The sequence below is a fragment of the Rhinatrema bivittatum genome, chromosome 3 (assembly GCF_901001135.1).
Source record: "Rhinatrema bivittatum chromosome 3, aRhiBiv1.1, whole genome shotgun sequence".
In the NCBI taxonomy this organism is placed as follows: Eukaryota; Metazoa; Chordata; class Amphibia; order Gymnophiona; family Rhinatrematidae; genus Rhinatrema; species Rhinatrema bivittatum.
Window position 1 is genome coordinate 191304928 of NC_042617.1, and position 22848 is coordinate 191327775.

Sequence of the window (22848 nt, forward strand, 5' to 3'; positions counted from 1 at the left end):
CCCTCCTCCCCCCCACCCCTGACATCATCACTATTATCTACCCTCTCCCTTCAACCAATACCCATTCGGCATCATCACCATCACCATCACCCTTCCTTTCCTATCCTTTCGCTCCACCCACTCTGGCATCATCACCATCACCTTCCCTTCCCTCTCCCCTAACACTCCAGCTTCCTAGCATATTCAGCTGTCTCGTCTTCTCCATGTCCAGGAACCTATAGATGTTACCAGCTGCACTCACCTGGTGCTGCTTCTTCCTCTTCTGCCTGTTTCTCTCTGCATTTGGAACTGCATGGGGCCAGCAGAGCTTGTGAGGCTAAAATACCCCATGCAATTTCAATTGTAGAGGAGAAAGCAGAAGCAACAGCAGATAAGCTTTCTGACTCCCACCTACTAGCGGGAGGACATCCTGCGGATCAGCTATTGCAGAGTAAAGATAAAATGAAGACTATCTTACTAAAATTTATGTTCTTAAAGAGAGTTATGAGGCAGTGTGCATGCATGGGAACTCCCGTTCATACCCAATAAAGTCTGAGCTCTTAGAGCTAGATCTGTGTTGTCACCATTGGATGACGTCATCCAGCTGTCTGTGGAAAATCCAGTTTAAAAGTAAGCAAACTTGCTTAACGTGATCATGGCACTCCTGAATTTAAGTTGCATATATTGACTTCCTCACTAAATAAAATGTACATGTTCTTGTTATAGATAATGTACTATATGTCAAATATCTGAACAGATGTTTATCTTATAAAACTAATAAGAAAATTAAATAGAAGAGTTTCTTTATTATGCTGCAGTAAATAACAGGCTTGCTTTTATCCAAACTAATTGCTTATACCCTCTCTTCCCAGGAGAGCTGCCGCTTTATAGAACAGGCTAAAGATATCATGAAAGCCCTTGGAAATATGATAAATAACTTCAGCAATGAGAAAGAATTTCACGGAGCTTGGAAACAGCTAGAGTTAATTCTCTGCCCTCCTTCTAGTCAAAAATCCATATTGAATACTGAAGAATACTTCAAGGTAAAAGCATACATAACTTATTCTCTATCAAGTCGATTTTAAAAGGCCCATGCACGCAAATACCAGGGCATTTTAGAAAGGGCCCGGCCACGCGTATAACTCCCAATACCCACAGAAGTGCCAGGCCTGAAGAAAGGGGCAGGCCAGGGGCCAGGGTTTGGGCAGGGAGGGGCGAAGCACGTGCCGGCAGCTGACCTGCGCACGGATATTATTTCTGCTCCAGAGGAGCAGTAAGTATAAAAACAAAAATATTGGGGATAGCTAGGGTAGGTTTAGAGGTCGGGGAGAAGAAGGGAAGAGGGAGGAAGGATAAGTTTAGTGTTAGGGAAGTTCCCTCCCAGTCCATTTCTTTATTGGAGCGGACTGGGAGGGAACTGGGCAAAGGCCTGATTGCATCACTGCGCGATTCTTTTAAACCTTCCCCCCCCTCACCACCTGTGGAGGAGGTCACCCACCCGCACATGCAGACATTTCAATCTGGTGCGCATATGAACATGGGAATCATATTTTATATCATGCGCGCATGTTGTAAAATAGCTGCTTCCAAGTGTGCGTGCTGGGAACCTCGCGCGCATGGATGTGGGCGCGGGCCTTTTAAAATCTACCCCTAAGGGATTCATTTTTAAACACTTAGCAGGATTTATGCACATAAAATTTAAATGTAGAAAGACACACATAAGTAGCCATTGTATGGGTCAAGTGTATTTTCATAAGGCCTGGAATGTGTGTGTATTGGCAGTGGTAGTCATAAATGTGTATGCACAAAAAGAGTGTTTTATAGGTGTTCCAAGGTGGAATTTGGAAGTATGCACACAGGTATATTATTTTAAAAGCAGAATATGCATGCACATTATCCAAGTTATGTACACACTTTTTCACCTTCCATTTACTGTGTGGAAATGAAATTTCAGTTTTCTTTTGTCTGCAGTTTTTAGGTGGTGGGTCTGGGTATACTGGTAAAGGTCTTGGTGAACTGATGGTTTGGGATTAACATGCACAAATGTTTTCTTAAGCAAAGTTTATCCAAGTATATAAAATAAATTGCTTCTGCGCATAAATTCAAACGTGTTGCACAAACATCACAGTTATTTAATATGTTAAATATATATACATACTTTTATAAAATCGGAGTCCAATATTTAAAGCGCTTTTAGCACTTCATAGCTGGATAAGTGTAGGCTTATTTGGCTAAGTGGCAGCCAGTGACTATCCGGCTATGTTCAGTAGCTGTCACTTATCCGGATAATTCGTGAAAAAAGAATGCACACCTCTAGTGTTTAATGGTGATGGTTTGGAGCAACTGAAGGGAATCATGGTAAATCTGGAAGATATAATAAGGCAGATTGATATTCTAAAGAGTAACAAATCACTTGGACCAGATGATATATACCACAGAGTTCTGAAAGAACTAAACAATGAAATTGCAGATCTAATGCTAGTAATTTGTAAACTATCATTAACATTTTCTTTTGTATCTGAAGATTGGAGAGTGGCCAATGTAATTTTGATTTTTAAAAAGGGCTTAAGGGGTGAGCTGGGAAATTATAGACCAGGAAAAATAATAGACATGATTCTAAAGAACAAAATCACAGAACATATAGAAAGACCTGGTTTAATGGGACACATTCAAAATGGATTTACCCAAGGGAAATTTTGCTTCACCAATCTTCTACATTTTGGGGCGGATTTTCATACTCCGCAAAAGTACGCTGGATTTTAGTAGATACGCACGGAGCCGCACGTATCTGCTAAAAACCTGGATCGGCGCGCGCAAGGCTATCGATTTTGTATAGCCGGCGCGCGCCGAGCCGCGCAGCCTACCCCCGTTCCCTCCAAGGCCGCTCCGAAATCGGAGCGGCCTCGGAGGGAACTTCCTTTTGCCCTCCCCTCACCTTCCCCTCCCTTCCCCTACCTAACCCACCCACCCGGCCCTGTCTAAGCCCCCACCTTACCTTTGTCGGGGGATTTACGCCTCCCTCTGGGAGGCGTAAATCCCCGCGCGCCAGCGGGCCTCTTGCGCGCCGGGCCGCGACCTGGGGGCGGGTACGGAGGGCGCAGCCACGCCCCCAGACCGCCCCGGGCCGTAGCCACGCCCCCGTACCCGCCCCCAAAACGCTGCCGACACGCCCCCGAAACGCCGCGACGACCGGGCCCGCCCCCGACACGCCCCCCTCGGAGAACCCCTGGACTTACGCGAGTCCCGGGGCTCTGCGCGCACCGGTAGGCCTATGTAAAATAGGCTCGCCGGCGCGCAGGGCCCTGCTCGCCTAAATCCACCCGGTTTTGGGCGGATTTAGGCGAGCAGGGCTCTGAAAATCCGCCCCTTTCTGAAGGGGGTTAATAAACTTGCAGATAATGATGAGCTGGTGTATGGAGTGTATTTAGATTTTCAGAAGGCATTTGACGAAGTCCCTCATGAGACACTCCTGAGAAAATTAAAAAGTCATCAGATAGGAGGCAATGTCCTGTTATGGATTGCAAACTTTTAAAAGATAGGAAACAGACTTAATGATCATTTTTCTCAATGGTGTAAAGTAAACAGTGGAATGACTCAGGGATCTATACTGGAACTGATGCTTTTTAATATATTTATAAATGATATGGAAGAAGGAATGAGTGAGGACATCAAATTTGCAGACAATACAAAACTGTTCTGAGTTGTTAAATCACAAGAGAATTGTGAGAAATTGCAGGAAGACTTGGTAGATTGGGAGACTGGGTATCCAAATGGCAGACAAAGTTTAATATGGACAAATGCAAATGATGCATATAGAGAAAAGTAGTCCCAATTATAGTTACACAATTTTAGGTTCTATATTAGGAGTTACCAACTAGGAAAAGGTCTAGGCTTCATCATGGATAATACTTTAAAATCCTTGGTTCAGTGTGTGGTGACAGTCAAAAAAGAAAACAGAATATCAAGAATTATTAGGAAAGGAATGAAAAAAAATGGAGAATGGAGACCATATCTGGAGTACTGTTTACAATTCTGTTCATTGCATCTCAAAAAGAATATAGCTGAACTGGAAAAGGGCAACCAAAATTTATAGAGGATGGAACAGCTCCCCTATGAAGAAAGGCTAAAGAGGTTAGGGCTGTTCAGCTTAGACAAGAAGCAGCTCAGGGGGGATATGATAGAGATCTATAAAATCATTAGTGAAGTAGAAAGGTTAAGTGTGAATTGGTTGTTTACTCTTTCAAAAAATATAGAGGTCAATATTCAAAAGCTGGCCATTTAAATAACTTAGCCGGATATAACTTATCCGGCTAAGTTATGATGTATATTCAGGGGCACACCAAAGATGCTGAATATACACATATATGTGCACACTTCTCTGGATAAGTCTACCCTGCTAAGCTTAGACCTGCTCTATGGGGCGTCTAACTTGGTCATACATTTATACGCCTAACTCCGATTATCGGTAGTTAGGTATATAAATTATACATCTAACTCGCCCCACCCCTGATCCCCCCATTGCACGCCCACATATTTTGTACGTACATTTTACCCGTATAAGGGACTTGTACAGCTCAGCGATAGCTGCTGAACGTATATATATATATATTCAGCAGCCACTACTTAGCTACATAAGTCCCACTTATCCGGCTAAATAGTGCTGAATGTTCTTTGAATATTGACTTCATAAAGACTCAGGGACACTCCTTGAAATTAGCACATTTAAAACAAATTGGAGAAACTATTTTTTTACTCAATGCATAATTAAGCTTTGGAACTTTCATATAATGTGGTAAAGTCAGTTAGTGTGGCTGGATTTAAAAAAGGTTTGGTCAAGTTCTCGGAGGAAAAGTCCATAAACCGTTATTAACCAGATAGACTTGGGGAAAGCCACTAATTATCCCTGGGCAGTAGCAGCATGGAATCTATCTTTGTTGCAGTGAGTTCCTCTACTTTTGTTTTCTGAGTAACTGGAATAACCCACCTTTCTTTGGCGGCATTGCCATCAGGTTTTGTGTGTTTTGGAGTTCTTCTCATCTAATTTTGACCTCCCCCAGGATGAAGTCTCTGGAAATGGGTAAACCCAGCATTAAGCTGCATCCACAGAGTCTCAAACTGGGGATAATCACACCCCAGAAAAACTGCATAGGGGAGCTCAGGAAGGACTCCTAACTCTTCACTGGCTTGTCCTGCTGTTTTTTATCAGTACCACCTGGCAGGTGGGATACTGTTACTGATGCCCATGTATTCAATCAAGTGTCAGCTTCTTCTTATAGTTAACATATAGTCTCTGAGTTAACTTCTTCGTAATGAGTGTCTTGTCACACCCAGAATCTACCAAAGCTTAGGTGGGAACTTCATTCAGCTCAACTGGGATTACAAAGTCCGAAAATCCCAGATGTGGATCATCCACCAAATTACAGCTTTGCATCTTCACAAAAGTATGTGCCCACTCACACTCCCATTCTTCATCCTCAAGTTGTGGGAAGTTCTTGACAATATGCTCTTTTGCTCCACAATGGGACCATGCCTGCAGACCGTCCTCTGCCATAACTCCAAAAGTTCCCACAAAGGGTTCATCATTCCCCTCCTTTATTCAACTATGGTCCACCTTTTGGCTCTTTTCTAGCTTGTGCTCCCATTCTAGATGCTCATGCCATGGACAATTCTCGACAGCATGATTTTTTGCCACATAGTAGGAGCATGCCTGGAATTATGTCTTAGGAATTCAATGTGCTGAAGCTTGAAAACACTTTTAGTACCATTGCCATGTCTGTGAATTGAGGTGGGAAGCTCATTCCAGCAAAGAAGGCACTTCTGCCTCATCTCCTTTTTCAATAATCCATGCTTGGGAGCCCAACCCAGCTTGGAGGGACTCCGACCTTTTCTGCTTATGCTTTTCTCTAGACTTGGAGCCCATGTAAGTCTTATGCTGATGCTTTTGTACTCTGGTTGTAAGAACCAACCACAGTCTGAAGGGACTTTTACAGCTGTTAATATGTGCTTTATGCACAGGAACCCTCAGCCTGAAAGCACTTTTACTACAAATTGTAAATATTGTCATTTGTGGTTACAGAAAGGTATTTCTGCAGGTAAAATGATGCTTTACTCACTGATATGACCTATTACAAAATTACCCACCCAATATGCGAGCAAGCTTATGCAGATATGGACTGCATGCATGTAAGTTTACCCACTGTGAAAGGAAGTATTCCTGGGGATGATACAACTAGATTTTCAAAACTGTGTGCATTAATTTTCCCCCAAAAATTATGCACATGGATTAGTAAATGAAAATGTGTGTTGGTTATTTTGGTGGAATAATTTTCAAATGGAAAATATGTGCATACTTTTCCTTTGAACATTGGTGTAAATCACACGTGTGAAATTGATGTAAAATTTCTATGGGCTGTTGCAAAATTACCCCCAAAGTATAGTTCACACTTCTATTACAAAAATTTAAAGCAATTGCTTAAAGTTACATAAGAATCATGTTTTTGTTTACAAAAAAGCTCACCAGAACTTTCCAATGTTTTATTTCCTAGATCTTTAATTCTGCCTTGTGGCATCTGATAACTAAAGAAATTGGGAATGAGGCAACGCCTGATTTAATATTTGCATTCCGAAGCCTCACTGTGGATGTTACACTTTCGAGAGATTTGATGGAGGAGCCACTTTCTTCAGGTATTATACTGATTATAATTATTCTTTTTATTGGCTATAATGAGGTCCATAATCAGACACAGTCCAGATAGCAAAATTAGCCGGATAAACTTATCCAGCTAACTTTGAGGGTATATTTAATAGTGCATTTGTACTATTACATATTACCAGTTATCTTTTTTTTTTTTTTCTAATTCTTTATTTATTAGATTTTTCATTTACAAATCAAGAAGAACTTATATTGTTAACATTTGGTGCAATTACACAAATATACCATGATAATTTAACTATATACATCCAACCTAGTCATCACCATCATGTTATAGATTATTTGATTAATCTTTTAACAAAAGCATTTTATATAGAAACAAAGGGTAGGAGGCCAATGAAAATCTAAGAAGAGAATTCTTAAAGAAAAAAAAACTTAGCATTCAAATAGGGCATTATACTCCAGCATTCCTAAATTAAACCTTCTACTCATTAGGAGTTATTGGGGAAGAAGTGGTAGGTAATCTGGCTTCCACAAATTTTTTTAACTGATCAAACTAAAAAAATATAAATACTTCAGTGCCTCTTTTTAGGATACATTTACATGGATAACGTAACACAAAAGAAAATCCTAAATCAATAACTTTCTGACGAAAAGTAAGGAATTCTTTTCTCCTGATTTGAGTGGCCTGAGCCAAATCAGGAAATAACTTCACCGGCTGGCCATAGAACATCCGAGGAAACTTCCTAAAATAAGATTTCATAATGCAATTCACATCCTGCTTGTAAATAAATGATGCCAAGAGAGTACTCCTCTCTATAGCATCCATATTAGAGTTTTCCAAAAAAACTAGTCAAGTTTGCTGGTACATTTACATAATTTGTTTCTCTTGACGGAGCTCTCTTATTCACAAAAGGGCGGATTTTCAGAGCCCTGCTCGCCGGGAAGCCTATTTTACATAGGCCTCCCGGCGCGCGCAGAGCCCCGGGACTCGCGTAAGTCCCGGGGTTCTCGGAGGGGGGCGTGTCGGGGGCGTGTCGGGGGGCGGGCCCGGTCGTCACGGCGTTTCGGGGGCGTGTCGGCAGCGTTTTGGGGGCGGGTACGGGGGCGTGGCTACGGCCTGGGGGTGTGGCCGCGCCCTCCGTACCCACCCCCAGGTCGCGGCCCGGCGCACAGGAGGCCCGCTGGCGCGCGGGGATTTACGCCTCCCTCCGGGAGGCGTAAATCCCCCGACAAAGGTAAGGAGGGGGTTTAGACAGGGCCGGGCGGGTGGGTTAGGTAGGGGAAGGGAGGGGAAGGTGAGGGGAGGGCAAAGGAAAGTTCCCTCCGAGGCCGCTCCGATTTCGGAGCGGCCTTGGAGGGAACGGGGTAGGCTGCGCGGCTCGGCGCGCGCCGGCTATACAAAATTCATAGCCTTGCGCGCGCCGATCCAGGATTTTAGTGGATACGCGCGGCTCCGCGCGTATCTACTAAAATCCAGCGTACTTTTGTTTGCGCCTGGAGCGCAAACAAAAGTAGGCTGTTCGCGCTCGTTTTAAAATCCGCCCCAAAGTAACAACTGTTAATAGAGGGAATATTCTCAGGCAAAAAAGAGAGAGCTTCCATGATAAATCTTTTTAAAGTACTAAAAGGAATTTCACCAGCAATGTTAGGAAAATTTAAAATCCTTATATTGAGATATTTTGAACTATTTTCAATAGCTTCCAGACGTCTTAAACAGGATATCTGATCTCTGAGAATTGTCCCATTTAAGTCCTGTAATGCTTTTATCTTGTTCTCTGCCACACCGACCTTATTCGAAATTTGTTGTACTTGTTCCTGAATTTCATCTGTTCTCTGTTGAGAATTGTGGGCAACTGAGTCCATTTTCCTTTCCAATCTATTCAGTGATGCCCCGAGTCCCACCATTAACTCCCAAATAGTCTCCAGAGTTATAGTCTCCGGTCTAGGTGGTATGACCGTTAACTCACCCCCAGCATTCGATGTCATCTGGGCACCATATTCTTCTATAGACACCCCCTCTCTCACATTTCCTCCGGGGCTCTCCAGCAGCCCAATCTCCTCTCCTCTATCGCCAGGACCAACTTCTTCCACGGCGTTCAGAGAGTTCTCCACGATCAACACCTCCGTGGTGACTCCCCCCTCCTGCTCTGTCGCATCCACCACGTCATCGGTGGGCGTCTGAGTTGGTTCACCTCCGGGCTCACGCTGAGCTGGGGGCTGGCACTGGTTGGGGCTCAGGGAAGCTTCCTCCAAGGGAACTCCCCGCTCTCTTTCATAGGGATTCCCAGCGGGCTCATCAGTTCCCCGAACTTCTGGAGCGGACAGAAAATGCTCAATATCAAGCTGAGTCAATGGTGGTAAGGACTCGGAGGGGTAAATCCTTTATTTACCTTTCCTCTTAGCAGGCATATCACAGTATTTCCAGGTAATAGTTGCAAAGGATTCAGCTTGAGCGTTTCATGCCACATACTATGCTGCCATCTTGCCTCATACTAGTTATCTTAAAGTCAGCCAGCTAACTTACAGCCAGAAATTTAGAAAAGGTCTTTGGCCTGACCAGGCTTAACCAGCTTACCATAGGATTTTTCATTCTGCTATAAATATAGTGGAATGAAGAGCCATGGTTAGAAAAGGGACAGGTGGGGGGGGGGGAGGGGGAAGATAGTGTGCACCCTGCCACATCACAGAGGTGCATTTTCGCAGCCATGGCGCACACTATCGCCCCCATAGTGCCCCTGAAAAAAGGTGTAGCTATTTCCGGCACTACTGCCGGCAATAATGTGTAAAATATTATTGCCCGCAGCGCAACCAGCCCCAAAGTTTTTTTTTAATCCCATCCATACTCCTCCCCTTTCCCTCATTTAAATTATATCACTGTGATATGGTCGATATTGCATGAATTACGACCTTATCGCAAGCGATAATGACCCATTGCATTTTGAAAATGACCCCCTAAGTTATCTGGTTAACTATGAACATTGGAGTTAGCCAGCTAAATTAACTCACTCCTCCCAGTTACGCATCCAGAATGCCCCTAACTTAGCCAGCTAAATTTTATTAGCCGGCTAGAATGTAGCCAGATAAATGCCCAAATATTCATTTAGCTAGCTAACTTTGAGTTTGCTAAATGCATTTGAATATGGAACTCAATATGACTTAAGAATCTAAAATAAATGCTCAGGATAAATATCTGTATGTCAAGGGCATATTGAGATAATTTTACAAGTTATGCAACCTAAAGCATGCCAGGGAAGCTCCATCATTTATAAAACTTTGGGGACTATAGTTTTATGATTTTACATGCAATTGTAACAAATAAAAATATGAGAAACTAATTTTGTAAAAATATGATGGACCAATGATTGGAATTGGGCATCAAAGGGGATAGTGTGCACCAATCTAAAATAGATATGTGCACAGCCTACTCATATGAAGGTCCTTAACATAGCATTTCTTTATACAATATGAGAAGGATATTTTGAGAAAGCTTTGTTATTATTACTGTATGTGGTTGATTCCTCTAAGAAATAGGATTAGTATTTGATTTTTTTAATAAACGTCTTTGAAGCATGAATAACTGTTTCCTATGTCGTTTAGACACATATGCTTTGTGGGCCATGCAGGCAAGAGCTAAATATTGTTTTTTATCCTAACTCATGTACAAACAGGAAACCTATGAAAAAGGAGGAGGGCAAAAGGGCAGAGAGCAGGGTAGATACACACCAAGCTATGGAGAAAAATGTCCAAAGGTCTAGAAGACAGTTTGAGCAAAAGAAGCTAGGAAAACCACATGTTACACATAGACTTAAATGAACTACATATGATATTTCATAAACAGGTAATGAATTCATGATTAAGTGGGCAGGCTAGCTGAACATACTTTCTGAGGCTTTGACCAATCTTGGGCACATAGATAAAGCACAATCAATCATGTGCCTAGCACCACTTGGATTCAGACCCACCCTGAAAACATTAGTGCTAGACCACTGAGAGCAGAGAATTTGCAATGGTAGCAGAATTGCAACAAAAATGAGATTTTGCTATGGCATAACTAGAGATACTGCAAACAGGAGGACTTGAACTTGCCTGGTGAGAATTTAAACTGGCTACCAATTAGACAATTCCCTGTTTGGCTTGATGAGAGAGACTCGGATTGAATTTTTAATCCCTTTGTTTTTCTTGTTTAGGTCATACAGAGCTGGATTCACAGAATTTAGCACAGAGAGACAGAAAGTAACCTAATAAAGCTTGGTAGAATTCTTATTTGTTTACTGGTCAGTTTCTACTTGGTAGAAGGCACTAAGGGTCAGCTTCATACTAATTGAGAACTCGGGGCTAGGGTCAACCCATTAGAACACTGCCACCCACTCTTACTCATCCCTGAAGTTCACTAAGCTGTGTTTTAGGTTTTTGTATCCATTGTCTCCAGGGTTGGAGTGTTCTTGCCAGTCTTAGAACCTCTGTTCATAGATGAGTCAGAGTCCAAGGGGTCTTTGTACCCTGCTTATTTTCAGTCTGAGTATTCAGGTTTCAAAGGGGTCTAATTCTACACAGGTACCTGAAGACTTTTCCTTCACAGATTTTGTAGAGGGTGATTAAAGTCATCCCTTTTGATGTACAGGTCGCGGGTGAACCTAGGGCACAATTTATTGGCTTCCTCAAATACCTGGATGCCACTAAATAATTGGTTAAAAAAATGGCAATTATATGAAAATTATATCACACACTCTAGCACAACATATCATATATAGTAACATATAAGTTCATTAGAAAAAATTGTTATTGTTGTATACAAAACATTCTATCAAAAATCTTCAAAAAACATTTAATTTCTATTCATCGTTGGATACATAGAGTAAATAGCAAATGTTCACCATAAAAACACATTCATGCACACAATCATACCATTAAAAAATGTTTCTTTTAGGAAAACTATATAACAATACAGTTGTTCCACTCCCTCTTTACAGCATTGTATTTCTTTCATAGTTCTATTTCACAAATTCATACTCCCAACATGTTTCGCTGTGCAATCGGCTTCTTCAGGGGAGCATAATACACAGATCTTCAAATGTTTCCTCCACGAAATCACCCAAATGTATCCACACTCAATTTTCACAGTATCTTACTCTTACCACATACAGACAAACCAAACGTATTGTCTCCATAGTTTCACCTTTATCTCTTTTATAATCGTCAAAGCGCTCACCCCAACACTCCCATTTTTCAGAGTCCATATCTTCAAAATGCCTTTACTGTTGACTTCCTTACATCAATGATGCTCAAAACTCAACTTTCCCAAGCACTCAACGTTCTCGCACAGCTTTTAGAAAACATCTTTGTTTTGTATTGCACGGCATTGAAGAACTTCGGAGCCTCACCGATGCATACCACGCCATCGACATCAGCGGGACCATCGTTTCCGTCAATGTTGCCAGTGGATAGGAGTACCAGAGATTGACTGTTGTCGATCTCTTCCGGGCCAAGGACGACGGGTTCATCATCTTTGATCTCAACACTTGGGAAAGACTGGGCCAAGCATCAAGGGAAGCCTAAGAAGCATCGGCACTGATCCCTGTCGATGCATGGAGCCAGGCACGGGGATGCACTGGCTGTTACTGCGATGCCCTTGAAGTTACCCTGTGGCAAGAAGCACCCATCCTCTATCGATGCCCGGAGTCCACAACAGACTCCACCGGACCTGGTGCCACACACCGATCCCCCTTGCGAGTCTGAGGAAGATCTGGCCATTCCTCCTTCCTCCCAGTTAGCGTTGGCACCGGCAACATTCAAGGAGGAGATGGAGAACATAAGAACATAAGAAAATGCCATGCTGGGTCAGACCAAGTGTCCATCAAGCCCAGCATCCTGTTTCCAACAGTGGCCAATCCAGGCCATAAGAACCTGGCAAGTACCCAAAAAAAGTCTATTAGTACCCAAAAAAAGTCTGCTGACTTCAACTGGCGGTGGAGCGGGTGGTGCAGGTCTTCGTTCCTGTGGCACTGATGGCACTGGAGCTGGGGTTGCCTGCCCTCATTCCACTTCTGGAGAAGCTCAATGTGCTCATCAGTGCATTACCGACCCACCTGGCATCGGTTCCTGGGGCAGCATCAGTCCCTTCCCCCTACCAATACGGTGGTCATTGCTGGTTCCTCTGAGGAGGAAGCCTGCAGCCTCTCATCCAGTTCTACCAGTGCCTGTACCTTTGGACGTAGGCCGAGCACCTATGGCCCAATCCTCTGTAGCATACAGTGAGGATGAGGGTCCCTATGACCCCTGGGGGGATGATCTGATGGAGTCTTCCTCTGAGGACTCTGATGGTCTCCTGGCAGACCATTCTCCTCCGTATGAGTGAAGGATATCCCTGCTTGAGGACGTAACATTCGCAGAGTTTGTGAGGGTGATGATGGAGGGCATCCCTTTTCATCTTCTGACAGAGGAGGATGCAAGGCACAAAATGCTTGAGATCCTCTAGTTCATGTAGCCTCCTAAGGAAATTGTGGCCGTCCTGGTACATGAGATCCTTATGGAGTTGCTGCTGAGGATATGGGAACATCCTCTCATAGTGCTTCCTGTTAACAAGAAGGCAGATGGTATCTACCTCATCCAGAAGGCTGCCAGATTCAAAAAGCATCAGCTGCCTCACCAGTCAGTAGTGGTCGAATCCACTCTCAAGAGGGCCAGGTACTCTTGGACCTATTCCTCAGTGCCCCTGGGGAAGGATCACAGAGCGATGGACATTCTTGGGAGGAAGTTGTTCCAAGGTGCTATACTTATTGCCCACATCAATGCGTACCAGCTCTACATGAGCCAGTACTCATGGGACATCTGGAATTAGGTGCATGAGATGGCTGAGCAGCTGCCTCAACAACAGCAAGTCACCCTCATGTCACTGGTGCACAAGGGTCTGGAGTGTAGAAAACAAAAGGTCCGTGTGACCTACAAAGTTTTCAAGATGGCATTGAGATTCTCTGCAGCAGGAATTGGCGCCCGCAGAATGACATGGCTGCAGGCCTCAGATCTCTGACTGGAGGTACAGGAAAGACTCACTGATGTGCCTTGCACTAGAGAGAATTTATTTGGAAATAGGGTGAGGGATGCTGGGGCCCAGCTTCAGGTCCACCATGAAACCCTCCAACTCTCCGCTGGTACTCCAGATCTGTCCTCATCCAGAAGGCTGTCGAGGCCAGGGTCCAGGAAGTTTTTCTTTTGCCAAACGAAGTACTATCCTCTGCCTCCTCACTCCGGTCAGCATCATCAGAGCTCCCGTGGCCATTCCAGGCAATAAAGAGCTCCCAAGCTCCTGCCGGCTTCGCACTGTAATCCAGGGATAGGGTTTTGACTGGGCTGCAGGGAAAATAAGCCAGTTGCTTGAACCCGGGAAGATGGACCCACCAGTCAGGGCAGGCTGCAGAACCTTGTGAACCAGTGGCCCTATGTAACCTCAGACCAGTGGATTCTATCCATCATCCGTCAGGGGTACCAATTAAATCTATTGGGTGTCCCACCAAATTGCCCTCCAGGGGGTAGTAGTGCTTCAGCAAGTAATATAAGCGGAGCTGTCCTTCCTCTTAATGGCCAGGGCAGTCGAGCCCATACCACCAGGGCAAAGAGGGCAGAGATTCTACTCCAGGTACTTCTTGATTCCAAAGAGAACAGGAGGACTCTGTCCTATCCTAGACCTAAGTCTAAAAAAAGAAAAGTTCAAGATGGTTTCTCTGGGCACCTTTATCCCCCTTTTACAAAAAGGAGACTGGCTGTGCTCCCTCAACCTAATAAGACGCATACACTCACATCGAGATCTTCCCAAGTCACAGGAAGTAACTCTGATTTGTGGTGGGAACACAGAACCAACTGTTGTTGTTCAGACTGGTGTCCACCCCATGGGTCGTCACAAAATGTTGGTCCGTGGTGGCAGCACACCTCTGAAGGCTTTGAATGCATGTCTTCCTGAATCTGGACGATTGGCTGCTCAAGAGCACGTCTCAGGCAGAGGCCATCAGGTCCATGTGCTTGACCATTTGATTTGGGTGCTGGAGTCACTGGAGTTTGTTCTGTTACCCAAAGTTCCATCTCAGCATGTCATCTCAATTGGACTTCATAGGAGCCTTGCTAGACAGAGCTCAGGCCAAGGCCTTTCTGCCCTGCCACAGGGCTGTTGCCATGGCGACCATGTCAACAGAGATTTTACAGAGCAGGCAGTTATCAGCCTGGCATATGTTGAAGCTGTTGGGCCATATGGACGCAAATGTCCAAGTTACTCTCCTGGCATGTTTACACATGCGAGGAGCCCAATGGACCTTGAGGTCACAGTGGTGCCAGGCTACTCAGAGCCTCCAGGATTGCATCCGAGTCACCCTGTCTCTCAGGGACTCATTGTCCTGGTGACGGGTACTTTCCAATCTGGAACAGGGGATCTCGTTTCAGAGTCCCCCCAACTCAAATTGTATTAACCATGGGAACTCATGTAGATGAGCTCGGAACCCAGGGTCTTTGGTACGCCTAGGAACATACCTGACAAATCAACTTCCTGGAACTTCGGGTGATCTGATATGCACTATGGCTTTCAGAGATTGGCTATGCAACAAAGTTGTCCTGATCCAGATCGACATCCAGGTAGCCATGTGGTATGTCAACAAGCAGGAAGGCACTGGGTTGTACCTCCTGTGTCAGGAAGTGGATCAGTACTGGTCATGGGCCCTGTCCCCCAGGATGGTGCTCAGGGCCATATACCTGTCCAGGATGGAGAATGTGGTAGCTGACATGCTGAGTCGAGCCTTCAGACCCTACAAGTGTTACGCCCGTTGGTCGCAGACAGCTGCAACCTCTCATGCTCACCTCTTTCTTTGCTGTACCATCGATTCTAGGAAGAATGGCGGCCTCCGCCAGCCACTGCCAACCTACCTGGCATTCCCAGGACGGCGTGGGTGATGCCGACCACCATCTTGTTTCAGGAATCACCTAAGCCGCACGCGTGCAAGGGCCATCTTTGTACACGTCATGGCAGGAACCTTGGGGGCGTGCCCTCCGGATGACATCACCTCGCTGCTGTACTTAAGCTGACCAGCCTTGTGCTTCTACAAGTTAGCAAGGAGTTCCCTCGTTGCTGAATCCACTCCAATCTTGGACTTCTGGTTCCAGATTCCTCGCTTGGCGTATGAACGCTCTGGGTACCCGCTCCTCAGGGGCCCTTCCGCGATCCTGGCTATCCGCTCCTCTGAGGGCCTTCCTGCCTTGGACTGCTACATACTGTCCTGCTTCCCAGGACATTCTCCTGGAACTACCTCTTGTGAGTACTTTACTATGAACTTCAATGATACCAAGCCATACTGAGATTCTCTACAGTGTACCCCGTGCCTCGAGCTACTATACTATCTCCCTCAGTAGGAGTCATTCTGATATACCCTGCACTGCAGGTTATTGCCGCACCATCTACAGGATCCACCACAGGTTCCTGCACCTCAGACTACTTCATCATCACCACAGAATAGACATCCTCGGCGTACCCCGCTCTGCAGGCCACTACCGGATCTGCACATCGGAGGTATCACCTTGGGTATGCCTCTCTGCTCTGAACTGTACTTTAACTACACCTCCCGCTCCGTGGGCTCTGCTTTTCCTTCCTTCATAATAAAGTCTCGACCTTAATGTGTCCTACGCCACTGAGACCACGCCTACCGACGGTGAGGCTCACAGGGCTCCTCTCTGTGGGCTGAAACACCTCTCACCTCGGCCCAGGGTTCACACTCTTACAAAACATAACAGATTGCTAACTCCATGAATCTGACTCAGGTCTCTACCATCCAGGCCATCCCTGGCCTGGCCCAACGACTCTCCAATCAACAAAGGACATTAGAGACTTTGGCTAACGCCTTCAACCAGTTAAAATCTCAGCTGAATTCTGCCTCGATGCCTGACAAGCTCACTTCCGCTTCACATGCGTTGCCGACAAGACTCTCCGTGCCCTTGCCAGCATCTACTCATTTTATCCCCTGTTATGTAGGGGCTTTCTGAATCAGTGCTGTATGCACTTTTCGCTGCAACCTACCTATTTTCCAGATGTATTGTCCAAAACTACATACATACTGTCTCTCTTGGACGGAAAAACCCTGGCCTGGGCTTCACCTTTCTGGGAGCGTAATGATCCAATTCTCAATTATTTATTTCATTATTTATTTCATTATTTATTTGCAAACTCTTCTATACCATCGTTAAGTTAATTCACCATCACAACGGTTTACATAAAGGCACAATAAGAAAACAAACTAAAATGGGTATAGATTACAAATTAAACATGTGCCAACATAGAACCGTAACACATTTTAATAAGAGAAACTATTTGTTAATTAGAGCTTATATGTTGGTTAGGAAACTGTTAAGTGGTTCAAGTCTACGCATTTGGAGATATAAATTTAAAAAATTGCTTGCTTGGTGTGTCCTTATCTATCGATTGTTTTCCTCATTCTCTTTATCTTTGTAAAAGGCTTGTTTAAAAAGCCAGGTTTTCAGATTAGTTTTCAATAGTTTCAGATTCCTCTGTAGCCTTATTTCGAGTGGCATGGAGTTCCATAGCACAGGTTCAGCCAGTGACAGTGCTCTCTCCCTTACTTGAGTAAGGCATACTGATTTAACAGAAGGAACAGTTAGTAGAGCTTTATTAGCGGATCTCAAGTTTATGTGTGGAACATGTACCCTCTCCCAAGGAAAGGTCCCCGACTCCTTAAAACTCACTTCACTAAAACCTCTTTTAAAGAAACCCAACCTGGATCCATCGAATCCTGCAAACTATCGACCTATTGCCAATTTACCATTTATAGCCAAACTAATGGAAAAAGTGGTCAATAACCAACTCTCAGACTACCTAGACCTCCACAACATTCTCTACCCTTCCCAGTTCGGATTCCGAAAACACCTAAACACAGAATCCCTCTGAATCTCTCTAACAGATAACATCCTTATAGGGATGTGCAGAGCAAAAGTTTATGTTCATAAGTCCATAAGTCGAAAGGGGGTCCCATTTGTGGTCAATATGGACATATGGAGAATTCCATAAGTTGAGTCTATGTCCATATGTGCAAATAAAAATTTAAACCCCTCACCCTCCTTAATCCCCCCCCCCAGACTTACCAAAACTCCCTGGTGGTCCAGCGGGGTCAGGACGCCATTTCTGACCTCCATTGCAAGGAGCACGTGACGTCGGCGTCACGTCGGAGTGACGCGGCGTCACGTGATTCCCCACGGGTTCGCTCCGGGACCCTCGTTTGGTCCCAAAAGGAACTTTTGGCCAGCTTGGGGGGGCCTCCTGACACCCCCAAGCTGGCCCAAAGTTCCTTTTGGGTCGAACGAGGGTCCCGGAGCGAACCCGCGGGGAATCACATGACGCCGCGTCACTCCGACGTGGCGCCGACATCACGTGCTCCTCGCAAAGGAATTCAGAAATGGCAGAAATGGCGTCCTGACTCCTCGCTGGACCACCAGGGAGTTGTGGTAAGTCTTTGGGGGGGGGATTAAGGAAGGTGAGGGGTTTAAATTTTTATTTTGGATCAACAATCGCGATTTCCAACGTATTCAACATAGCTATGTTGAATAAGTTGGAAATCCGATCGTTTTCGCCTCATCACTTTTTTAAGTTAAAAAAAAAAAAGTAGCGTTTTACATTTAAGTTCAAAACGATTGCACACCCCTACATCCTTATGGGTGTAGACAAAGGCCAATCCTGTCTACTGGTTCTACTCGACATCTCAGCAGCGTTCGACACTGTGAACCATACAATCCTCATCAACCGACTTTCGGACATCGGCATCGCTGGCACCGCCCTCAATTGGTTTAAATCCTTCCTTAATAATAGGATCTACAAGGTCAGAATAAATAATAATGAATCACACCCCGTATCTTCCACTCATGGAGTACCTCAGGGTTCATCTCTCTCCCCTACATTGTTTAATATTTATCTGCTACCCCTATGCCAGCTTCTTGAAAGTTCCAACCTGACACACTTCATTTACGCAGACGACATACAGATCTTGATCCCCATCACAGATCCTTTCTCCAAAACCTTAAATTTCTGGAACAGCTGCCTTCATTCCATCAATCTGCTCCTCTCCAGTCTCAACTTTGTCCTCAACAAGTCAAAAACGGAGATCCTCGTAATCTCTCCCAATGACTCCAACCCCCGCGTCAACAACCCCTTCACACCAGCAGTAAACCATGTGAGAGACCTCGGAGCTATTCTAGACACCTACATGAACTTCAAAGAGTTCATAAACAACACCACCAAAGAATGCTTCTACAAGCTACATGTCTTAAATCGGCTCAGACCCCTCCTTCACCTCCATGATTACCGATCAGTCCTTCAGGCCACACTGTTCTCAAAAATTGATTATTGCAACGCTTTACTCCTCGGCCTTCCTGCCTCCACCACAAAACCATTACAGATGCTCCAAAATGCTGCAGCTAGAATCCTAACTAATTCAAGGAGAAGAGACCATATAACACCTATACTCAAAATTTACACTGGCTCCCCATCAACTTTAGAATATTATTTAAGACTCTGACCATTATACATAAAACCATTTACCTTCAATCCACACTCCAACTGAAAATTCCACTCAACCTTCACACATCTACTAGACCAATCAGAATGGCATACAAAGGATCTCTTCACGCACCCCCCACCAAAGCTTCACTTCACCCCGCCATTCAGAAACGTGCCTTGTCCACTGCCGGACCCTCTCAATGGAACTCATTACCACCAGAGCTTTGCCAGGAACAATGCCCAGTCGCCTTCAGAAAGAAACTGAAAACCTGGCTTTTCAAACAAGCCTTCCCCGATTGACCATTCCTCAAACTACACAAATTAGGATTGGACATAATTATCCTTTCATAGATTGTACCTAAATATTATGTCATAGCTTCCAACTAAAATACCTCCAACTAAAATACTCTGTTCCATCTACAATTTTAAGCTCAGAATGCTCTCCTGCGCCCAAACCAATAGTATTGCAACCTCCCCGCTAGATTCCTACCCACTATTCCCACTTCCCAGCCTTAGTCTTTCCCCCCCCTCTTGTCCCTTCTACCCCTTCCTCTAGCCTCAACCCTAGAGCCATTGCACTGCTCAGACAGCACTACCCCTTAAAACTGTTGTTTGACCACTTACTAAGTGATTTAAAAAAAAATGTTTGTTTGTTAGATGTTCACTCACTAAATCGTTCGCCTTGTTACTATTCAACTCTGCTTGTTATCCATTCTACAGTGGTCCTGAGTTCATCACCCTGTTTCATGTAACTTTATGCTTTTATGCTCCTATATTGTCGGTTACTCCATGTTTGATGTAAACCGGTACGATAAGATATTTTATCTTGAGTATTGGTATATTAAAAGATATTAAATAAATAAAAAATAAATAAATGTACGTGCAGTGCTGTGTTAAGCCAGTCGGCCTTCTCGTCATGGATTAGTTTATGAATTATGCACAGTGCCTTATATTGTATTCTTTGTTCGATTGGGAGCCAGTGTAGTTCAGCAAGTGTTCCTGTAATGTGGTCTCTTTTCTTTTTGCCTGTCAGAATTCTTGCAGCGGAATTTTGCAATATTTGTAGTGGCCTAATGGTAACTTGAGGTAGCCCTAATAGCAGAGTTACAGTAGTCTGTGCTTGCGAAAATCATTGCCTATAGAACTGTACAAAAATTTTTTAGCGTTAGCAGGGGTTTCAGTCATCTAAGAACCATTAATTTGGCACAACCTTCTTTTAATTTCTGTGAAATGTGTTATTTCATATTTATCTCAGGGTCGATTATTACCCCTAGGTTCCGTACTTTTATTGCTAACTCCACGGTTTGATTATTTTTTATTGCAATTGTAGGTTGTATAGGGTGTATATTTTTTTATTGTAGATGTAAGAATTCAGTTTTGTCATTGTTTATTACCAGTTCCGTTTGGTTTAGAAGCTGTTTCATTATCTCAAGATACATATTGCTAGTTTCATTGTTTCGACAGGTTTCCTTGCTCTCATTTGTTCTCTATTTGACGACCCCGCTTGCAAGACTGTCGCTGGATCTGCACTCCTGAATCTACAACAAGGTACCAAACCTTTGACTGACTATGTTATTGAGTTTAAAAACTTGTCCTTTGAGTTACATTGGGACATGGGTTGCCTGGGGGCCATTTTCCTGGAAGGTCTTAACTCACGCATCAAAGACGAACTAGCAACACGTGAGCTCCCTGATAACCTGGATTCTCTCATTGACCTTGCCGGATGTATTGATCGTCGTCTGCGTGACATCCTAAGAAGATGTCATCGAGGGTTCCATGCTCTCGTTCAGCGCCGGTTACTCAGACTACTCCTGCACCCAGTATCGAGGAGGAAGAACCCATGCAACTAGGCCGCAATCACTTATCAGCTAAAGAGAGGCGTCACCAGAGAAGATTAGGCCTCTGCATTTACTGTGGACAACTTGGACACACTGTTCCCTCCTGTCCTATCTGTCCAGGAAACTCGCAGACCTAGGATCCACCAGAGGACTCCTCCTAGGTCTAACTTCTCCATCTCCTCCACTGACATTTCCAGTCTCCATTAACTCAGATGCCCTCGAGTTTCACACATTAGCCCTAGTGGACTCCGGTGCCAGTGGGAACTTTATACTCAGACAACTCATGGAGCACCTACGAAACCTCATATTCGGACACCCACACCACTGCTATTATCGTCTATTCATGGCGAGCCATTACCTGGTGAGGTCTCATATTCCACTCAACCTTCCGACTCCGCACGGGATCTCTACACATGGAGACCATTTCTTTTCTGGTCCTAGATAAGGCAATACATCCGGTGGTACTCAGACAGCCATGGTTACAAATACACACACCCCAATTCGACCGGAGCACCCTGCAACTGTCCCAATGGGGGAAGTCCTGCCATGGAAAGTGCCTAGAGGTGGTGACTCCTATGCCTTTCCTGACCACCACCACCTCCCTGCCAGGCCTACCTCTGCAGTATTCCTCTTATCAAGATGTATTCTCTAAGAAAGCGGCAGACACTCTACCACCTCACCGATCCTTTGACTGCCCCATAAACTTATTACCCAATACCGAGCCTCCCAGAAGAAGGGTGTCCCCACTTTCTCTGTCAGAAACCAAGGCTATGTCCACCTTGGCGAAGGGCTTCATTCGACCTTCTAAATCTCCTGCTGGAGCCGGGTTCTTTTTGTGGGTAAGAAGGACGGCTCCCTTTGCCCCTGTATAGACTACCGCGGCTTAAATGAGATCATTATGAAGGACCGCTACCCATTGCCGTTGATCTCTGAACTTTTTGATAGGCTCCTAGGAGCCAAAATATTCACGAAATTGGACCTCAGAGGGGCATACAACTTGGTCCAGATACGCCAGGGCGATGAATGGAAGATAGCATTTAATACCCGCGACGGTCATTTTGAATATTTAGTCATGCCCTTTGGCCTTTGCAATGCCCCAGCTGTATTTTAAAACATGCTGAATGAAATCTTCAGGGACATGCTTTACAGCTATGTAGTAGTATATCTTGACAACATACTGGTCTTTTCTCAAAACCTCCAGAGCCATCAATTGGATGTCACTAACATTCTGCAGAGATTAAGAGATAACCACTTATACGCCAAATTGGAAAAATGCTCCTTTCACCAGGAATCCGTTCCCTTTTTAGGCTATGTGTTATCCAGCCAGGGGTTCCAGATGGATCCACAGAAAACCAAAAGTTTTCGGGACTGGCCCCAACCTACTGGTCTTAAAGCTCTGCGAAGATTCCTTGGAACACTAACTACTACAGATCATTCATCACTATTCTACCTTGACCACGCCTCTTACAGCCATGACGCGAAAGGGAGCCAATCCATCTCAATGGTCCCCAGAAGCTGTGATTGCCTTCCAGGAACTCAAGAAGGCGTTTCATCAAGAGCCATGTCTACGCCACCCAGATCCCCGACAACCTTTCATTATCGAGGTGGATGCTTCTGACGTCGGGGTTGGTGCTGTCCTTAGTCAACATAATGACAACCACACCTTACATCCCTGTTCCTTTTTCTCTCGACGTTTCTCCCCTGCTGAGTGAAACTACGGGATAGGAGACAAGGAGCTACTAGCAATTAAATTGGCGTTTGAAGAATGGCGCCCATGGCTCGAGGGTGCACAACATCAAATCACGGTTTAACCGACCACTAGAACCTCGAATACTTACGTA

The 22848-nt window shown here is 44.7% G+C and overlaps 1 protein-coding gene across 1 annotated transcript in view; it reads left to right on the forward strand.

Annotated features, from left to right (window-relative positions):
- The window catches only part of ADGB (androglobin), a 790434-nt gene that overhangs the window by 511274 nt on the left and 256312 nt on the right, over positions 1 to 22848 (forward strand). The window contains exons 20-21 of the mRNA XM_029594040.1: positions 852 to 1022; positions 6525 to 6663. Coding sequence (XP_029449900.1) covers positions 852 to 1022; positions 6525 to 6663 — 310 coding nt within the window. The remainder of the gene's footprint in view (positions 1 to 851; positions 1023 to 6524; positions 6664 to 22848) is intronic.